Consider the following 21,390-nt stretch of genomic DNA (forward strand, 5'->3'; position numbering starts at 1 on the left):
TAACTGACAGAATCACACAATATTCAACTGTGAGACACAGTGGACACAGTTACGACATGACAGGAGAGGTTGGATATTTTAATTTTTATAAAGGTAAAATAAATGCTACACAAGCCTGCAGCAACTCAGTTTGCATTTACTTCTTTCAAAAAATGAGCAGTTCAATGAAGAGACCTGGGTGCAGAGTGAATACAATCAACTATTGGCTATGATACAAAAATAGCAATATTCAGTTCTCCAAAGACAGTAAGTGAGAACTCTTGGTCTACAGAGCAGACCAGAGAGGCTCATACCCACAGTACTAATGACAAAATGAATGTGACATGCAATACATGGAGACTGCATCACCTGCCATATCGTCAAGCACTTCAGTCATATAAGAATTACAATTGTACATTTTGAGTTACCATCAAATTAACGACAAAACCTTAGTGTAATGATTTTTGTTATCAGCCAGTACGTGAATAGTGAATATTTTAGAGCAAAAGCTAAAAAAAACAGTTGCTGTAAGGTCATCCTCTACTGTAATGTGGTATGAGTACAAACATCCAGTGTTTCCAATGTACAACAGGAGGTAGAAGGAAACAAATAAGAATAAAAAGGTGAATTCTTTCCCATTACTGACAAAATAATGACGGCAACATTGCTGAGAGAAGTTGCAACTGAATAAACCCCAAAGCTTAACCTGTAAAACCACTATAGCAATGCAAAGCAGGCAAGTAGAGGAACATATACTGTAGAGTATGTGGTATTTCACAGTTAAGACTATCAGCAGACCTGGGAAGTCATTAAACATAATGCCTGTTTATACCTGGTATTTTCACGTAGTCTTTCAGCTCTGTGTCAGTAGTGTTTTTATCTGGTAGGGTGCCAGATAAGCAGGGACATCAGCCGAGTAGTTGCTCATTGCATTCACAACTGTCCACTTGTGCTCAGATCACCTGAGACACGTTATTACCAGGTATAAACAGGTTCATACACTTTTATACATGTGTGCTTCATTCTAAATTGAATTCTCTTCAAAGTTGATGTAGGGTGATAAACGTTAAATACATTCAACATGTGAGTAGTGTTGAAGCCGCCCTCAGCTTGTTGTCCCAGGGAGGCTTGTGAATCCAGTACTGGAGTGCCCTCTAGTGACACATCTGTTCTAAGCTCTTTACTTGATACTAATGTCAGATAGGTATTACAAGATATAACATGAACATGTATGACACTTGAATTATTTGCAAAGCGCTGCTAAAATTAAGTTAACATGAACACGGTTTAGGTAACATGATTCATATTGTGTGGGATAAGTGACAGATCAAGTAATTCAACTCTGCTAACAGCATCACTGGAGCAGGCAATCGAGAAGGCTACTGGCAGACGTTGGCAGGATGGGGGTAAAACTCTAAGTAGTGTTGTCAAAAATATCCATTTATCGATACATATCAATTCTGAATATTCAAAACTGTGCTTATTTTGCAAGGTAGCCATATTATTGATACTACTTGTTTGCTCTCTCATCTCCTCAATCGCAAGTCGACCCACGCACACACATCACAACAGTCCCGCGCCTTTGTTCACTCACTCACAGTGCTGTGTTCTCGTCACTCTTCTCATTCACTCCGGTTGCATATGGGATTCGTGGCACTGTTTTGTTTTTTACTTGCTCTTTATTGCCTTTTGAAAAGCAATCTCAGAGGCTTTTAAGCAGGTGCACCACTGCAAGAATATTGTTTTTTTTTTATTAATGTGAAAAAGTAGTAACTGTTAATATTTACTACAGTCATACTGCTGTTCTCTGCTACCACCCAAGACAAGTCATTGTTGTCATGTTAAAGTGCTGTTATATTTATCTGTTAATAAAAGATTTATATTCTATGACAGTACTGCCAATTTTCTTCTTATGGTATCGAATATTGATATTTTCAAGGTACTGTTGAAGTTAGAAATTCCAGTATCGTGTCAACAGTAACCAAAAGTGTTTCTTTTATATGATTAGAACACCTTTTAAATTACTTGTGATGGCATAAAGTTTAGTTTTGTAGAAAAATATGACAATTCTGGTAAAATCTGGTGCAGTCTTCATGATGCTAACAATTTATAAATTCCTAGATTTCCAGGGTTGGATTCAACGTTATGAGAGGATGTCACGGGTGATGATGAAAGTCCCTCTTTCCGCCTGTCTTACTGACCAGTTTTACATCCGTGATGATGATGTCATGGCTCACTGCCTTGCACATGTCATAGATGGTTAGCGCAGCGACGGATACGGCCGTCAAAGCCTCCATCTCAACTCCGGTCCTGCCTGTAGTGCGGCACGTTGCTGTAATGACTGCAGCTTTCTGCAGCTCATCAAGGTCAAAGGTGACAGAGGCGTGGTCTAAGGGGAGTGGGTGGCAGAGCGGGATGAGGGCTGAGGTCTGCTTGGAAGCCATGATGCCAGATAACTGCGCCACTGCCAAGGCGTCACCCTTAGCCAGCTGGTTATTCCGAAGCAGCCGGAAGGCGGTGGGGCCCAAGATGACGGTGGCACGGGCTGTGGCTGTTCGACGTGTGGGAGCTTTCCCTCCGACATCCACCATGGCGGCTCGGCCCTGGGCGTCTGTATGTGTAAGCTGGGCTTCGGTTGTTTCATTAAGGTCAGCGTTGTAGATGTTTGTGCCTGACTGTGTGTGATCCCTCACAGATTGTCTGACTTTGACACTGGGGTCTTTGCTGGAACTTTGATTGTGGCACAGTCTAACACTGCGTTGTTTAAGATTTAATTTGGCATTCATTAGTAGTGTGCAAAAAATAGGTTTTCCCGGGGTCCCGAGTATGTGGCTCTTCAAAGCATTAGGCCCCCCGGCTTGTGCGTACCTGAGACAGTCTGTATTAATGTAGCTCATGACATTTGTGCGCAGAATAAAACTTGCAGTCTTAGTGTGACCACTGATGAAAGTTAGAGCATTACTAAACTCAGATGAGCGAAGGGGTGCTGCACTGTGGAGGCAGTCCATCGTATTAAGTTTCTCTTTGTTGAAATGTGACCTAACATGGGTACCCCCACTCTTTAAGGTTCTGGAGCAGCAGACACGGCCTGCTTGTGTTAAAGCAGTGCAGTCTGGAAGGCACAAAAAACCCTCTCTATTCAGGACTCTCCTGCTGCCTGAGCTACATGTGTGAGGAGCTGCTGCTGGAGAGAGGAATGTGTTGTTTGTAAGATGAGAAACAATGGGGAAAGCTCTCTGGCTGTCTTGTGACTGTGGCAGAGACAAAGGCATTTGGGATGTGGTGCCTGTTGGAAACAGAGAACACTGGTTGTCAGGGACAGCGATTCACAGAAACAGCACACATTTATATGTAGATGAACATGGGCGATATATGAAATCTATCTGATATATTCGAGTATCATCTTTTGTGTGACATGGCAGATGACCATACTGTCATATCAAAAATGTTCCTTGCACATTTTAGTGATTTATTCATGCATTACAAGCAGGCTGTGTTTATGTGCAGGAGACTCACTCTCCCTCTCAGTTTCATGCACAGACACCCCAACAGTTTCACGTCAATCCCAAATGGAGGAAGATCCTGGAGTGTGTCTATCAGCTGGGAGTGGTTCGGTTTCAGGAGGGCAGACATGGAATAAACTACTATTCTGTACAAAATATGCCACAAAATCTCCCTTATTTTGCTGTGTGTCATGTACCATTGGTACTAGTCAGCCCTTGTCGGCTGTTTTTGACCGATTTGAGCTTTTAAACAGAAATTGTTCATTATTGTTTGTGTTGTTACTCAGGACACTCTGGTGTGAAATTTCAAAAATGTACATTTACTAAAATGTCACTTATGGTTGTGTTCCATCTAAATTGAAATTAGTTTACTGGAATGATCACACAGGTATGATTATTCCCATAAATAGGTTAAATTAAACAGTTATACAGTTTTACAGAAAATATAAAAATATCTTACTCGTATATCATGGCATGGCCTAAAAATATCAAGTTATTATTTATATGCCATTTAGCCCAGCACATTTCAGGCAGAAGTTTTTAACTCTCATTAGTTCAAATGTCATTGAATCTTGAAGCTGTATAATAAACTGTGAATAGATGAATGTAGAAAAGATACAGTGGTACAGCCCATGATGATCATAACACCACAAAGAAATAATGACTGAACAGTGAACAAACTGGGTGTGAGAGATTTGTACGTACAGCCATGTCACCCACCAATGAGGATCATCGGCCTGTTCTTCATCTGAGAGATACTAAACATGCCTGAGAAGACAAACAGGAAGAGATTACACTCTAGTGGAAGAAATAATCCTCAATAATCTATGAGTATATCCCACAAATGACGCACTGCATATGAACTAACACCAATGGACACATGTCTACCTGCATGTTGTTTCTTCTTCCTGCCCACAGCAGCTCCAATGATTTGCAGTAGCTCTTCATCTGATGCCCCGGAGCGCAAGACATCTCTCAGAGACACCTCAGAGCTCCCAAACAAACATACCTGAGAGAAGACAGACAGGAAGGGAAGGGAAAACATTCAAAATCGAATCATGGATGGTTCTGGATGGATGAGATTATTCATAGCGCCCACACACAGTATGCAGCTACATTATCACAAAATAGACCCATTAACAGCTCCTTGACACCCAACAAAGAATCACTGTAGCTTTACCTTGAGGTTCCCATCTGCAGTGATGCGTAAGCGGTTGCAGGAGCCACAGAAATGGTCAGACATGGAGGTGATGAAGCCCACCTGACCTTTAAAGCCTGGCACTTTAAAAGTCTGTTATAAGAAAAAGTAGAGTGAAGAATTCTTTCAGACGGCTTTCAAGCTTTCAAAGCCATGACAAAGTGCTTGATTTGGCTCTTAAGTCCCAGACACACCAAACAAACTTAAGGGAACTAGTGGTGATGAAAGCCCCCTGCTGCATTGCCTGACGTTGCTGTGTCTTGGCCAAAAAAGTTGCATGGGAACAACTGTTAAGACTACAGCTGACAGTCAACCAGCGCATACATTCTGCGCCTGCGTGAGAGCAAATAACGCTCCGCAACAGCAGACAGCGGTCATCTGCAATCCTTATTCAAAAAGGGAAACCGGAAGACCATCTTGACACTAGTTAGCCAGTTAGCACAAAAAACACAATCCAATTTTGACAGAATAAAGCATTTTTACAATCACAAAATGTTTCTGTTAAAGAGCTCAATAGCTACAGGAAAATAATCTCACCTTACCAGGGTTCCATAACATTTTTACCCATGAATTTTATACAGCCTTACATCAATACACTTACAAGGCATGTGCTGATAAATAAACTGCCATGGCAAGCTAACTTTACTCACTCGTTACGCATTCCTGCTGCCAACTAGCCACATATGTCCACTGCCAACTGACCTGACCAGCACATGCAGGTACATGGCAAAAAATTAAGGTTGCAGCATAGAAATTAGACAGATGTCCCTACGGGGACAATACAGTACATCGTATTGTATCGTATCGTATCATAAAATCAAAGATTCTATAGATCTCAATTCAATATGATGTGTTGGAATTATAATTTTGACAAGTTTCTATGCATTTACTTCTTGGTAAACAAACATTGGTTTCATAGAAATATCTAATAATTGTTTTGAAACCTTGCCTGAACCTTATCGTACGCAATGTATTAATAAATTAAGCTTGATCACTGTTATGCCTCTTCTGTCTTCCCCCATGTCAGTGGATCAATGATCCAAGACAGTGGGCTGGTTTTTGCTTATCCAAACATTTGGTCTACGTGTATCACATGATACCACTGAGTTTTTATAATTATATTTCAAGGCTGTGGGAACCCTGCCTTATGTAACAAGTTTGTTTTGAGCTCATTCCCTTTTGACTTTTGGTCTTAGTTTATAATCCTCACCTCCACTTCTCTTATCATGCGCTGAACTGAACTGCTAATCAGATTAATTTCATTTGTGTCTGCCATCGCCAATTCAACATGCTGAATCGGGGGTGAAAAAATCGATTAGCTTCGTCAAGGGCCAACAGTGTGGGACACACCACATCGACAAGGGTGGCAGACACTCACTAGCGGTCCAACTTTGACCAACAGCAGACCATCGGTTTGGTGTATCAGGGCCTTTACACCAGGGTTGAAAATGAACTGTTTCATCCATCTGCCACGGTGGCTACTGGATTCCAAAATCTTCCAGCCACTCAATAGATTAGCATTGTTTTTTTTGGCTGATGAGTAAAACAAATCTAGCAGCAACTGTGTATTTCACCAGCATTTGGCTGGTGGCTGGTGCTTATTTCCAGCCCTGCACCAGACATTTCATGTTTCCCTCAGATCTGGACATTAATGAGATTCTTTAGAAGATTGTTAATGTTGATCTTCTATTGGCCACACAATGAATCAACTAACAATTCCAGCACTACAAATGTGTGTCAGCTGATAAGATACAACAGTGTTTTCTGAAAGAACTGAGTTAGGAATGGCTTACATGTGATTAGAAGGATCGAATAATGTGCCAGAAGGAAGTAAAAGACAGTATTTCTCAGAGAAATTCTATCGCCCACTCACCTCAACAATAATGAATATCATCAATTGTTATTTTTCAGCACATTAATGATGGAGAAATACAGAGCAGCTGGACAGACTGACCTCGGCCGTTTCTGTGTGTCCACATTGAAACATTTCCAGTTTGGGCCATTGCTGCCTGATGCGGTCCAGCATCTCCTGATAACTCACCATCTTCTTGAAGTTCCACTTGTTGCCTGCAGAGCGAAGAGGAAGCTGTGTGGGTCAGTGTAGGGAGCAGCATATCACAAGTTACAACATGGAGTGGCCAAGAGCATTTTATACTATAATAAATCACTGCAATGGTTTTACTCAATTCTTAAAGGAGTTATTTGAACACTAAATATCAAATAGTCAGTTTGATTTTTTAAGAACTGCTGGACAGCATTGAGCATTGTAGGCAGAGTTCACATTTATATTATATATTTGGATGTCTAACCAATGTATGAAAACAGCTTCGTACTGTAATTTGACTCTTTGGATAGTTTTCCAGACCTGTGTAATAACACATTGTGTGAAGGCAGCACTCACCATCAAAGGGCATGTATTCGATGAAACGCACCTCCAGAGGCTTCTTCTCTGTCAGCGCCACAAAATCAAGCAGCTCACCCTCATTGAGGCCTCGCATGACCACACAGTTAACCTACCGAGAGCAGCACACAACAAAAAGCCACTGATTACTAAACTGTACATTCATCTCCTCAGTTGTGTCTCAACTTTGAGGATGCCAATTTCAAGGCTGAAACCACACAGTAGCTGGACACTGAAGCAACCACACAGGCATTTGATCAAATAATATTACTTTCTGGCGATGCATGCATCGGTATGTAATTGCCTTTTTTATTTAGCAGGGACAGTACACATTAATCAACACTTCAGTTTCCAATTCACTAAATGTACCAGAGTTAGATCATTTTCACCTGTAGTCACTGGACAGGTTGTTACAAATGTGGCCTACTGTAGCACTACACTACAACACAATATGATACAATACAGCAATACACTAAAAATATGAGATGCATGTAAGGGGAGTGCCAGAAATGAGGTAGTAGATTGATTACACATGATTGCATGTTTGGTTTGCTTTAAGCCATCTCTTAAGTTTATGTTCAAAGGTTAGGTAAATAGTGCTTTCTCTTAATTCAACAGGAAGACTATTTCAGTGGTAGGTGGCTCTGACTGAGAAGACTGCTGGCCCAAACTTGCTAGGTCTGTATTGTACAACACAGTCACCTCTGATTGTTGCTCTGCAGCTATCATTCTGCATTAACAACAGACTCAATGGGGGAAAGGAAAGCCCGTGTAATGTTGGAAGCTTAAAGATGACGCAGGCATCTGCGCGACACAGCCTATAGTTGTGAAAAGACCTTGCTGGATTACACCTGACAGATGAATCCATTACTGGTTGATGATTTAGAGGAATAATGTTTAGGACACACAAATGAACTGTCAATCAGATTTTTATTTTTTATCAGAGCTCTATATGATATTCAGATCATTAAGGTAGCATCAAACCACTATTTGCTTTGTAAAGATATAGTGGAGTGTTAGTGTCCTGAGCAGGGAATAAAGCAACTCTACCTTTGTGTGTGTGTTGTAATCTAAGCCTCTGGTCTTTGTTGTGGTAGATGGTCTGGCTGTGTGCATATTTGTGCATGCGAGTCCCTGTGTGTGTATCCCACTGGTTAGCTATTCTCTGCCCCTCTGCACTGTGCTCAAATGGCTTTTAATGCTAACATCAGGATGGCGTAGTTATGGAAGTGTAACGCTGGGATACTACAGTATGCAGTGATAAATCACATACAGCCTATCAGGAAGTCGCACAGCGATAGTCAGGATATAGGTGAAATATTATATTTAGCAATTATGTTAAATCTATGAGCGGCCAAAGCATGTTGGTATTAAGATGAAGTAAAAGACAGTGTTTTATCTCACTCTAAAAATACATCTAATCATAAAATTTAAAATTCAAAACTATAATTCAGATTATTCAGAGAGCCTTATCACTGTTTGTTCTAACAGTGGCCCTAACAACAATAGAGTAGTTACAACATGAGGAAAAATTGAACTGAAAATAGTTCTTGGTCGTATGCAGAGCATCAAGCTATGTGACTTCCTCCATCCTGGCATCTTTAGCATTCCAATTGACCACAGTACTTTTTACAGTAAACATCCATAGCTATCATTGACAGGATTGTAGCCCATTTCGATAGCCTTATCAATGCCCTCCATGACCTTGTGGAACCCTGGAAAAAGAGATTAATGATGAATGTCTAAAGTTAAATTAAATATTTTGCATTTAACGCATTAAAGGACAACTTCGGTATTTTTCAACCTGGGCTCTATTTCCCCATGTGTATGTGTGCATATGATTCATAGGTACAGCTCTTTCTAAAATTGGTTCAGTATTGAGGGAGGCGGATGCAGCCGGCAGCTGCGAAACGAGCTAAAACGGTAACGGGGGCAAATGCGTCCCGTATAAGTTTGTGCATTAAAAGTGCTTTTTTTCGCCACTGAAGGGTTCAGATCGCCAGTGCTATCTCTGTAAATAGCATAGTAAGCATTTCGAACATTGATTATATAACATTACCTCCACTGTGTCTGTAGCTCTCTCTACTCGTGGGACAGCCATATTCTTGAGGAAGAGGTGTTTCGGGATTGGATGTCTTCTCTTCTTCAGCTGGCAGTAGTCATCTTGGGAGAAGTGAGCACTGCAGACCCGATGGTCTGCAAGGCACAGTGTCTGGACAGGAGTGTTAGCATCCATTTGTAGCACAACTAGCCATAACTTAAGCATCTCGCCGTCCGATAAAGGCAGCCTATGAAAGCTGTATGGGGTGTTGCGCGACATCCTGTTCTTGCAATTCGGATAAGCACAAACACGAACCATTGTTTTCAATGGAGTTTAAAACTCTCAACTGTACTCTCAACTGTACTCCGGGACAACCAGCGCCACTCTGAGCGGCGCTCAGCATGGCTCCTCCGTTTTCTTCTGGCAATAAGCAAAGCTCTCGCGAGATGACGTCATAGCTGGGAGGAGGTGAAGGGTCAGGGAAACGCTTAGTATGCTATCTACAGAGATAGCACTGGCAATCTGAACCGGTCAGTGGCGAAAAAAAAAAAAGTACTTTTAATGCGCAAACTTATACGGGACGCATTTGCCCCCGTTACCGTTTCAGCTCATTTTGCTCCTGCCGGCTGCATCCGCCTCCCTCAATACTGAACCAATTTTAGAAAAGTTGTACCTATGAATCATACGCACACATACACATGGGGAAATAGGGCCCAGGTTGAAAAATACCGAAGTTATCCTTTAATCATACCTTGATATTGTTGAATTCTGTGCTACCTCGTAAAATCTAAGTTAGAGATGGTGCTGATTTAAGTAAAGTTTAAGGTAAAAATGTATTTAGCTATACGACAGGCACAAGACAATCTTGAGCTCAGAGCTGAGTGATGCAAGTGTCTAAAATGCGGGATACTTTAGCTTTACAGGTCTTTACAACACGAGTTCAGCTTTCTCTGTTCGCTGCCTTTTAACATCTGACTAAGCAAATGATTTGCTACAAACCACTGACATGTAAACATCTACCACAAATCCCTCAGCAGCAGCCAGAGCTTTTCAACTGCAAACTGTCAAGGTCAGACTCATCGTTTGTTTTCATCTGCACAAAACCCACAAATCCAGGCAGACTCACGCTGGCTGGTATGCTTCTCTGCAGAAGGTGAGGCTTATGTTTAGTCATCTAGAAGCATCATAACTGCAATTAAATACCACATGTTGTTGTTAAAATACTGAATAAGCTCCCTGAAAGCTAAGGGACAAGATGTCTTTCAGGCCGTACCACACATCTAATATCTGCTGAATCTTTTAGTGACAAAAAAAAATCAGGTGTTATGGAAGAAGACTGGCTCAGACAACATTTTCGTCTTTGTGCCAGTACTGCCATCATTTCCTTTTTCTCTCTCCCTTATTCCCTGATCTCAGTCAGTCCATCTGTTTCTACCTTCCATACACCAACCACCCAGAGCTCTGCCCTGCTGTCGCCTGCACTTTACGAGTGTTTTGAGTTTACAGGCTCCATCAGTAACCTTGTGGGACTGGCCCACAACAACATATGCACACAGTATTGATTTAGGCCATTAACAACTTTTGGGTTATATAAAGACAAGGAGAACAACAGAAACAACACTGAAACATTATTTTTTATAGATGAGAGCCTTTTTCAGTCTCAAAGAAACTGAGGACATGACTCCAAAGACAAATTACAACTCAACATTCATCTGCTGCAATTAAGCATACTTAAACTACAGTATTGTCTTCTAATCTCAGCACCATTATGTCTCATATTACATTGAAAGCTTCCAATCACTTAACCTTCCTTTCAGTATTGCAGCTTATTATGGGTCAAATACTTTTTTGTACCTTTCCGCCTGACAATGAATTCAAATTTGGCAGGGACCAGTGAATCCAGGCTGATGTTAATCAGGTCAAGGCCTGCTTCTTTCAGCTTGGGCAGAAGCCTGGCCAAGTTCATGCCGTTGGTTGTCACCGCAATGGTTTTCAGGCCCTCCAGCTTCCTCAGTTCTGCTGTAGAGGGAGAGCAAACATGAGAACAAGGAAGATGAAGAAAGAGGGAGAGAGTGAAACACAAAGAAAAAACTGTGGTGTTTACACCCAGTATCTGCCAGGTGTGACTGTGGCATAGCTAAATGAGCTAACTGACTACACGTTAGTTAGCTTGCTTATATATGACCCATTTTGATTGAAGCGTAAAAGTGGTATGAAAATGACTGTCATATCTGACATGACACTTGACCAAAAGCTGGCTTTATGATGACAAAACTGAGATGACCTTAAAGAGTGATAGCATTGCACTCCTGTAACACTGTTGAACTCACAAGGGGCAGTTTTTCATTTTCTCCCTGAAGCCACAAAATCCTTTATAAAACTTTTTTGTTCACAAATGCAGTAGAACTCACCAAGACCTGCAACTAGACTAAAATTGCTGATGATCCCTTTAGTTACATTTCACAAAAATGAAAATATAACTCAAATTAGAACATGGCACTCTTAAATACTTGATTCTGATTGGTCAATCAACAAAATTCTGCTGTGTTTATTTCTTGAGGTATCACCGCTGCTCTGCTGCTCTGTTGCTAGGCACGCCATAGCAACAGCCTTAGACTGAGGAGCATCAAAATCAGTTAGAGATTAGCTGTGTTCGAAACCGTCCACTCACTCACTCACTATTCCCTATTTCGTGTTTACTATATAGTGCACTACATGGGGAACGACTGAACGAGATTTCGGACACTAACTGAAATTTTTTCTTCTTCTTTTCCTCTGGCAAAAGACGACAGCATTGCATTGTGGTATATGGGAGTAAAATGTAGGGTACATCGTTTGTTCACTCACATTTGCTGTGCATTGTGGGTATTTTATAGTCCACTATATAGTGAATGAAATTAACCGCGGAGAATTCGAACAACACTACAAAATGGCGAACACACTATATAGTGCACTATATCCGTGATAGGGAGCGATTTTGAACACAGCTTTAGTGTTAGTCCACACAGGCCAAATAGGATTGGAGTGGCATGGATACAGAGTACAGACACATTTCTTTCTGCGAATTTTGAATCAATAAAACGTGCTTTAACATGCTTGAGTTATTTTTCAACAGTCACCGGTTCACTATACATTATCCCTTACTTATTAAGTATGCAAATCTACTAATGCTAAACTATATTACCTTAAAGTACCTCTCCGGACATGTTTATACTTATACAAATACTAATATTCTTTTTAACAGTTTTCCCATATGATAATCAAAAAACAACCCCTGAAAAGGTCCCGGAAGAAGATTTCCTCGTTCTCTCTCATTATGAAATGTGATTAAGTTTCACTTTCACTTTCAGCTCTCTCCAGCGCCTCATGTGCTAGGTTGACTGGTGAAAGAGCAGCCTGCATCAGGAGGCTAGCGTTAGCATTCGAGGAAACATCAGAGCAATTCAACCATACATGTTTGAACTTCAGTCAGACTGAGACTCAGAGGAAAAGTCTGTTTTGCACAAAAGTCTGTGACTAGAAGATGTGTCAGAATAGCAAGTGTAATTATAGCTGCTGCGCAGCAATGGTCGGGGCCGGGCAATTTTAGGCAAAATTAGGCAATTCTGAGCAACACACACACTAAAACAAAGCATATCACAACATAGAAGTTACATCATATAATTATGGCATGCCCTTCAAATTGTGGATGAGTGGCTGAAGTGATCAGACTCATAATGTACAAAGGAAAGAAAAAACTCAAGAACAAGAAAGTAAGAATAACATTAACTGCTAACAATTATGAACAAACTGGCCTGATCTAGCTTAAAGCTAAACATTATCCATGGTGACAAAGATGAAAACATTTTTTAAAATGTAAAAGTAGCTATTGGATAGACTGCATATTGACTGATAGCTAAGCCAGATAAACAGGGAAAAGAGACAAGGGATAACAGGGAAAAGTGTTGATAAAGAGTATTTGTCTCTCCGTGAAACTGCCTGGATCATAATTATTTTAACCTTAGTAGTCTCTAATCCACATAGCATGATGCCTGAACATAGGACTTTCACATTAGAATGTCCGATCTGCTTGAACTCACAACTGCTGAGACTGAGGTCTGTCTTCTATCTCACTGAGCTAATTGGCAAGTGACAGTTTCACACATTGACTAAGCCAAGCATCAGGGTGCCAGACAGTAGCCATCCATGTCATGCCAAGATCCAAAGCTGTAGCACATATGGTTGATTTGTTATGAATTTTCAAAGTTTTGAAATTTAGAGGCTTGCTGTAGCACCACCATCAGGACTATTGTCTTGTGTTTCCAGCTGAGGACATCGGGCATGGGACTGGACCTTTATGAAAAGTTTGGGTAGATTTCTCATATGGAAATGTTGCAGAAGCTGAGGCTTGAACTCACAATCTTCAACACCAAGAACCATCCTCTATCTCACTGAGCTAACTGGCAAACAGAAATGTCACATGTAGCTTCACAAACTGACTAAGCCAGTCACCTGTGTGCAAGACAGCAGCTGTTAGTGTGTAAAGGCAGATTTCAAACGGCTGTCAAAAATTCAGTTATTAAGACAAAAATCCGAAAATACACAAATCTAGACACCATGGAGATGTTGGTAACTTGTTTTTAACAATGATTTATTGGCTCCATAAGTGAAAAACTGATGTTTAAAAATACCATTTTTGCATTGACTCCAATTGTTCGCATGAGAGCGAAATTCAAAATGCTGTAAAAAATTCGGTTTTTGAGATAAAATTCTGATATTTTCCAAACATCATCTACCATGACTCCAAAATTTTGTCTTTTTTTTAATGAACATTGAAAATATATTTAGCAAGAATTTGCAAGTATATGTTTACAATACCGTTTACAGTCAAACATTTTGATGCACTGTAGGCTCAATTTTCGATAAATCAAAAATCTGTGTGGCTCGTTTGTGTAGGACAGTCTGAAGATGCTCTGTAGCAAGTTTGGTGTCAATTGAGCAAATTGTGATGGACTTCATAATTTGCAATAGGTTTAAATGTACAAAAGTTTCTTCAGCATTGGGGCTACAGTTTGGTGAAAGTTGCAAATCTGTAGCACATATGGTTGATTTGTTGTGAATTTTCAAAATTTTTAACTTTAAACTTTAAAGGCTTGCTGTAGCGCCAACATCAGGACTATTGGCCTGTTTTTGCAGCTAAGGCAATCTGGCATGGGACTGGACCTTTGTGAAAAGTTTGGTGATTTTTCGCACATGGGAAGTAGGATTTCCTCGGAAGAAGAAGAAAGAAGAAGAAGAAGAAGAACATGCAGGGTGTGTGTGTGTGTGTGTGTGTGTGTGTGTTCAGACTTAATTTATACTAATCACCAAAAAACTATTATGGTTTTTCTCAGTGGCTTTGGTGCATTTCTCACATCACTATTAACATTTGCACAACAATTAGTGCGTTCCTTAAAACAATTAGTACAAACTGCAAATCCTAGTTGATAACCTGCAAAACTGTGTCACTTGCTCAAAATGGATAGTTCATTCCTCAAAAGCAAGCATTCATGTCAATGAAAGTGTCAGTGTCATCAAAATGAAAAGTCCTGACACCATTGTTTATGAACAAGAGAGTCAAATGGCATTGTCATGTTTTCATTATGACAGTTTACTCTGTAAGTGTTTTCCAATGCAAAAAAGCCAGATCTTGGTGACACTACCTGAAAATACTCAAGACAGCACTATACACTATTTGCACAGCCATTTGAAAAAACTACAGTAAAGTTACACATTACTGTATTTAGTGAGGTAACTGAGTACAAGACACTGAATACATATGTTTCACATTTTTACTGCAATTCTAATTTGTTCATAGCATTGTGCAAAAGAAAAATACACACTTATTTACAACAAACATAAGAAACACCCCTTGGGTAGAGCTGTGCACAACTGTAAACAATATTGCAGTACATATTGGCACTGAACATACAACATACACAGTACTGTAAGTCATTCATGCACATCCAGACATGACTGTGGAGAAGTGGCTTATCATTGGTTACAACTAATGCTTCATACACCCTTCCTCATCAGTGAAAGCAGAGTTCACCTGAGAGAAATTGTTCAGTTTAGGAGACATTTTCAGGAAAAAATGAAAAAAAAAACAAAAAACAAAATTTGCTCGACAGATTTTGACAATTACTTCAACATTTTTGTATGTAATGACTCAAGCAATGAAATGAGGAGTGTTAGTTTTATAGGGAATGACTATTCAGCATTCATAAGTATAGTTCAATTTGACTGACATGACATAAGCAAATGATAATGTTATAAAACAGCAGAGAATTGTATGAAAGCAATTGATGCATGTCCAAAAGCATTTGCAATTTGTTGGAAGGAATGAGAATCTGCTATTATGATGTGCACAAATGACTCAATGTTGTGGAGGTTGAACTAACAGTTTTGAGAATTTTAATTCTGATCAGAGAAATGCACCAAAGTGACTGAGAAAAACTGTAATGAATACCATACATGTGTAAAGCATAGACTGTATAAGAACCATGCTGAAGTGTCATTCACCTGCAGATAGTAGCCAGCAGGGGACACTGCCTGCAGCTGTTTCATGTTTCATGTTTCATGTAAATGTGTGTGTTTCTTGGAAGTCAGCTGCTTTACAGCTGACCAATCAGTTTTCTCTAACTCACAATCGGACATTTTCATTGGCCACTGTTGTCATCACCATCACTGCTTGATAAACTCGTAACTCATCGGCTGATGTGCTCTTGTCTCATCTGTTTCAATATTAAGACTCCAGGTGAGTAGCTTCTAATATTCAGCAAAGCCATCTTTTTATCCTGATGAAAAATATAAGGAAGCTGCTTATTGCTGTATAAACCTGGCATGGTATAATACAGAAGATCCACTAAAACTGAAAAGATTTCACCTTCCTCTGTGTTATTATGTGCATACCTGAGTACGCCAAACTGATCTGCTGTGTTCAAGGCTATACAGCATCATAACATATTTTAAAAGAAGACAGGATTTCTAAAGAAGTATTCTACCTGTCAGATTTTCATTGGTATCCAGGATTCTATGTACATGATGTTTGATCATTGCAGGACTGCATTTTCTTCTATTTATCAAAGACAATAATGACTTTTACCTCCTCTTTCACTCCATTTTACTGCAGGATTGCCATGGAGGATCCAGGATCCTCCAGGATCCATGAAGACATTAAAAAGCACTAGAGAGCAATAATCAAGCCTTAGCTGATGCAAAGATCCAGGAGTACTTGGATCAGCAGAACAATATTCCACTAAATATAGCCGTCACAGGAGAGACAAGCTCTGGTAAATCCACCTTTGTTACAGTTTTTCTCGATTGGTTTGGCTTATTTCTTGAAACAGAAATTACATTCTCAAAGCTTTAAGTGCATTTGGCAAAATAGTCCAATGGTTCAGCACAACACTATGGCTCACCTGCAAAAGGTCATATCTCTCCCAAAACAGTTAACTCATGCTTCAAACTAAGTCCCTTTCTCATATAAATAGTCAAGGCCCCCAAACACAAGTTTCCTTCTCAATTGCTTTGGCTCATTTCTTGAAACAGAAATGACATTCTCCAAGCTCTACATGCATTTGCCAAAATAGCCTGGATGTTTCAGCACAAAACCATGGCTCACCTGCAAAAGGTCATATCTCTCCCAAAACAGTTAACTCGTGTCAAAACTAAGCCATTTTCTCATATAAATAGTCAATGGCCCCAAAATGCAAAGTCTCTTTGGCATTGTGTAAGCACTGTTGGTCAAAATGTTTAGATGTTTTGTCACTATGGCAGTGGACCATGGAAATATCACTTATGTCACATTTCAATCTTGGTCCAGACCATTCACTGACAATGAATGGTTACTGTAATTGATGCCTTTTGTCTAGCTACCAGAAATCAAACTGTATCAAACTGAAAAAAATGATGGACCTACACTGTCATGGAAATTGTTACTGTATTTTTATTCATAAACATAAAGTAACTGCCAAACATCACAGTAAAAAGAAAATGTATACAGCAAAATATACTGTACTGTAAACACATCAACACAAAAAAAGGAAAATTATATGCAATATCGTTCACACCAGTAACTCCACCTCAATGGTCGTCCTCCTCATCTTCACTCTCGTGGTCGTCCTCTCTCTGCTGTCTGTCTGGCCACAGATTTTCATCCACATCACACCTGATATTCTCCCTTGCGATGCAACGGGGGAAGAATCTACGTGCAACCATCCCCTGCATTGATCTGCTGTGACATTGTCACAGCAAGCATCCATTGCTTCAAGCAGGGACCTCTGGTTCTGAGCCCGATGCTCATACACCCCCCACCTCCAAGCAGAGAAAAATTCCTCAATTGGATTGAGAAATGGGGAGTAAGGTGGGCAGTGAACCAGGCCCTGATGAGCGGGCCGCGGTGGAAGCTGACATTGTCCCACACAACTACAAACTTTGACAAGTGAGGCCCTACGAAACCTCTCTCATTTTCTGGGATGAGATCTGAATAAAGGTGATCCAAAAAGAACAGGAGCTTTTGGGTATTGTATGGGCCAAGGGTGGGAATGTGGGTGGCCACACCATTTTCAGAAATGGCAGCACACATTGTTATATTGCCCCCACGCTGGCCTGGGACATCCACCGTGGCCCGGTGGCCAATAATATTCCAGCCACGTCTTCTTCCTTTGGCCAGGTTGAAGCCGGCTTCATCCACGAAAACAAGGGTGTGAGGAGTCTCATTCCCCTCCAATGCCATTATTCTCTACAATACAGGTTGTCGGCCAATCCTAGACATAGAATTCACAAATAGACAATATTACCATTTGTATTGTGATGCACTGTCCTGTCCTGTAGACCTACTGTATGCCTTATGAATTTCTCACAGAATGAGTTACCAATTGTACTGTTGTTTTACTGTTACGTAATGTACTGAAATTCTACTGTAATGCATTGCTGTACAGTAATTGGAATACTACTGTAAACTGTACTATCAATACAGTAATTCCATTGTTGAATGAGTACATAGGCCTACCTGTTTCCCTACGGAAGGTTTGGATGATAGAAGACACTGTAGATCTGGGCACATTCGGCTGAACTCGACGACCTGCCTCTGCCATTGTGAGGCCATGATTGATCACATGGTCAACAAGTGTAGCCCGAATTTCATCCTGAACGGCATGGTGTCTTCGTGCCCCTCGCCCTCTTCCACCTACTCCGCTACCACGCACCCTTACTCCTCCTCCTCTTCCTCTTCTTCTTCCTCTTCCTCAAGCAGGCAGTTGGTCATTGTTTACCTGGCCAGGTGCCTCCATGTTCAGAAATTGTATTGATTCTGGTCAAGCTCTATATGTATGTTTGGCAAAAATCATACTCATGGATAGCACCTGTCAGGTAACTAAACATACCATTTGATTGGTCATCTGAGATGTGTTACACACCCCCTTTATTAGTCAAGTTCTAGATTCACCTGAGTCAATTTATCAATCAGCAAAAGATATTCATATCATGTAATGTGATGTTATACATGGTATTATGTTCCTGACTAATTTTGACAATTGAATGAACTCTTGTGCATGTGATGGCTGACACAATGAAATAATGCTGACATGTTTTGGAGAGTAAAACCATTTGACTGACAATCAACAGTTTAGATCAGCAAGATATATACAATTGGTAATTGTGCTAACTGTAGGCAACTGTAATCAATCATTTGCAAAGATGTGCTAGACATTTGCAATTTGTGCAAAATGTAGACAATTCTATTTAATCATTTGCAAAGTGTGCTAAGACATTTGCAATTTGTTGAAAGGAATGAGAATTTGAAATCTGTTGTGAAGAAGTGCCCAGTGGTTTGGAGGGTTGTCCATGTTGTTTTGAGAATGTAATTTCTGTTTCAAGAAATGAGCCAAACCAATCGAGAAAAACTGTAAAGGAGATCAGTGTAGGGGATGGTTGCGACATGCATGCCGTTTCTTCCCTCGTTGCAACGCAAGGGAGAATATACGCTGTGATGTGGACAAGAATCTGGAGCCATACAGACAGCAGCGTGTGGATAGCCAGGAGGGTGAGGACGGTGGCCAGGAGAGGGAGGGTGAGGACAGCGACCAGTGAAGAAGTGTTAGTTGTGAAACTCCAGCTTTATTTACAGTACTGTAGGCTACATATAATTTTCCTTGTTTTTTGTTTATGTGTTTATATTACAGTATATTATGCTGTATACATTTTCCTTTTACTCTGATATATGGAAGTTACTTTATGTGTGTGAATACAAATGGAAGTATGAGTGCAATGTGTGATGTCAAACCTTGGAGGCTACTCTTACGCTAAGATCCTATTTTATTTTTTTATTTTTTTTCAGTTTTATACACAATTGTATTCTGTTAGCTAGACAAAAAAAACTTGCACAGTAACCATTGTCAATGAAGGACTGGGCTAAGACTGAGAGGTGGACATGAGGGATATTTCAGTGGTCCTCTGCCATAGTGACAAAACATCTAAACATTTTGACTTGCAGTGCTTACACAATGCCAAAGGGACGATGCATTTTGGGGGCACTGACTATTTATATGAGAAAGGAATTTAGTTTTGACACATGAGTGAACTGTTTTGGGAGAGATATGAGCTTTTGCAGGTGAACCATGGTGTTGTGCTGAACCATCCAGGTTATTTTGGCAAAAGCACCAAGAGTGTTGAGAACGTCCGGTCTGTTTCAAGAAATGAGCCAAAGCAATTGAGAAAGGATCTTTGCATTTTGGTGGCACTGACTATTTACTATATGGGAAAGGAATTTAGTTTTGAAGCATGAGTGAGTTTTGGGAGAGATATGAGCTTTTGCAAGTGAGCTATGGTGTTGTGCTGAACTGTAAGACTGTTTTGCCAAATGATCTTACAGTTTTGAGAATGTAATTTCTTTTTCAAGAAATGAGCCAAACCAGTGGAGAAAAACAGTAATACAGGAAGGAATATTTTTATACAAAACTGTATAATGCAAATGCTTTGAATTACTTTTGTGATGCATTGCTATTTCTTAGTATTTTTTCCAAACATAGCTTGGTCTTACACTGTGTGTCATGACTGTAGTTATTGGTATAGTTTCTGTATTCTTATGGGCCTCGATACCACGTAATGCTATCTACACAAATGAAAGAATATTAAAAACACAGCTGAATTTTTTCATTGTTTTATTTCAAAAGGTCTTACAGTTTTTTACAATCGCTAACATCCTATTGTCCAATCTGTAGTCACATTTTGAAACACTCCAAACACAACTAGCACAACATCCGTCTGTTGTGGACCGTACCTTTAACACAAATCATGTTGTTTTCACAGAATATGTAGTCAACTCACACGTTTCTAAATTGCTTAAATTTTCTTTTTACGTACAAGCCTACCCAATACCAAACATGCAGATCTGTCTTGTGTAATTTACAAATGCTTGCACACAGCATGCCATAAATGAAAACCTAATGTTTAGACCTTAAATATAGTATAAAGTCCCACTTCTGCAACAACAGCAGCTCAAAAGCTACATTGAAACAGCTGATACTCATTTCTGAATTGAAACACTGATAAATAGCTAATTTAAGTTGTGTAAAATAGACCAACCACCGTTGATTCCAGTCTCAATTGGAGACATAATCCGACATTGAAGTTTTCTGATTACATGGACGTTTACAGGAAAAATGGGACTTTTTCAATTGTTTCTTTTTAATGTGCATACAGGAAAAACATAGTGGAAACTGCAAAGATTAGAACAGACTGCCTGAAACTGTTAGGTTTTTTTTGTGTCTTTTACTCTTTTCATTGTATTTGTGTGTATCATTTTTACACATTTGGAAGCAAATGCAATGTCTGGTGGATTTTTTTGTTGATCACTGTCAGCAATCTCAGATTGCTAACAAAGCTTTTACTGCAACGCACAAAAATACAAGCATTTGATACTTGACCAAAAGATGCAGAATTGTCTGCAATAAAGGAAACTGAATTATAAAAAATGATGGATGTCATATTGTCTATTGTATGCAGGTACTGACACATAAAAAGTAATACAGTTTTTATAACTATTACAGTTTTCCTCGATTGCTAAGACACATTTAATGAAACTAGAATCCAACGCTATTGCATTGACAAATCTGTCCACAGGTGGATACTGAGAAATACACGTTATATGTATGTATGTTATAGGTATCGATACGACCACGAATGACACACACACACACACACACACACACACACACTCACTCACAAGCTGTAATTAGAAAATTAGATT

General features: G+C 39.9%; 1 protein-coding gene across 2 annotated transcripts; it reads right to left on the reverse strand.

The window, feature by feature from the left end:
* Window positions 1–60: 60 nt before the first annotated feature.
* LOC144466951 (molybdenum cofactor biosynthesis protein 1-like) lies at window positions 61–7,195 on the reverse strand. Of its 2 annotated transcripts, none has more exons than XM_078174956.1 (6): window positions 7,082–7,195; window positions 6,635–6,766; window positions 4,663–4,773; window positions 4,371–4,491; window positions 4,203–4,250; window positions 61–3,265 (listed from the first exon to the last, which is right to left on the reverse strand). In XM_078174956.1, the coding sequence occupies exons 1-6, from the start codon at window positions 7,082–7,084 to the stop codon at window positions 2,136–2,138; spliced, it is 1,545 nt and encodes a 514-aa protein (XP_078031082.1). In that variant the 5' UTR covers window positions 7,085–7,195; the 3' UTR covers window positions 61–2,135. The 2 variants fall into 2 exon arrangements, with proteins under 2 accessions (XP_078031082.1, XP_078031081.1); XM_078174955.1 differs by having other exon boundaries at window positions 6,635–6,747; window positions 7,082–7,189.
* Window positions 7,196–21,390: the final 14,195 nt, after the last annotated feature.

This window comes from Epinephelus lanceolatus, chromosome 15 (genome assembly GCF_041903045.1).
Source record: "Epinephelus lanceolatus isolate andai-2023 chromosome 15, ASM4190304v1, whole genome shotgun sequence".
NCBI classification, from domain to species: Eukaryota; Metazoa; Chordata; class Actinopteri; order Perciformes; family Serranidae; genus Epinephelus; species Epinephelus lanceolatus.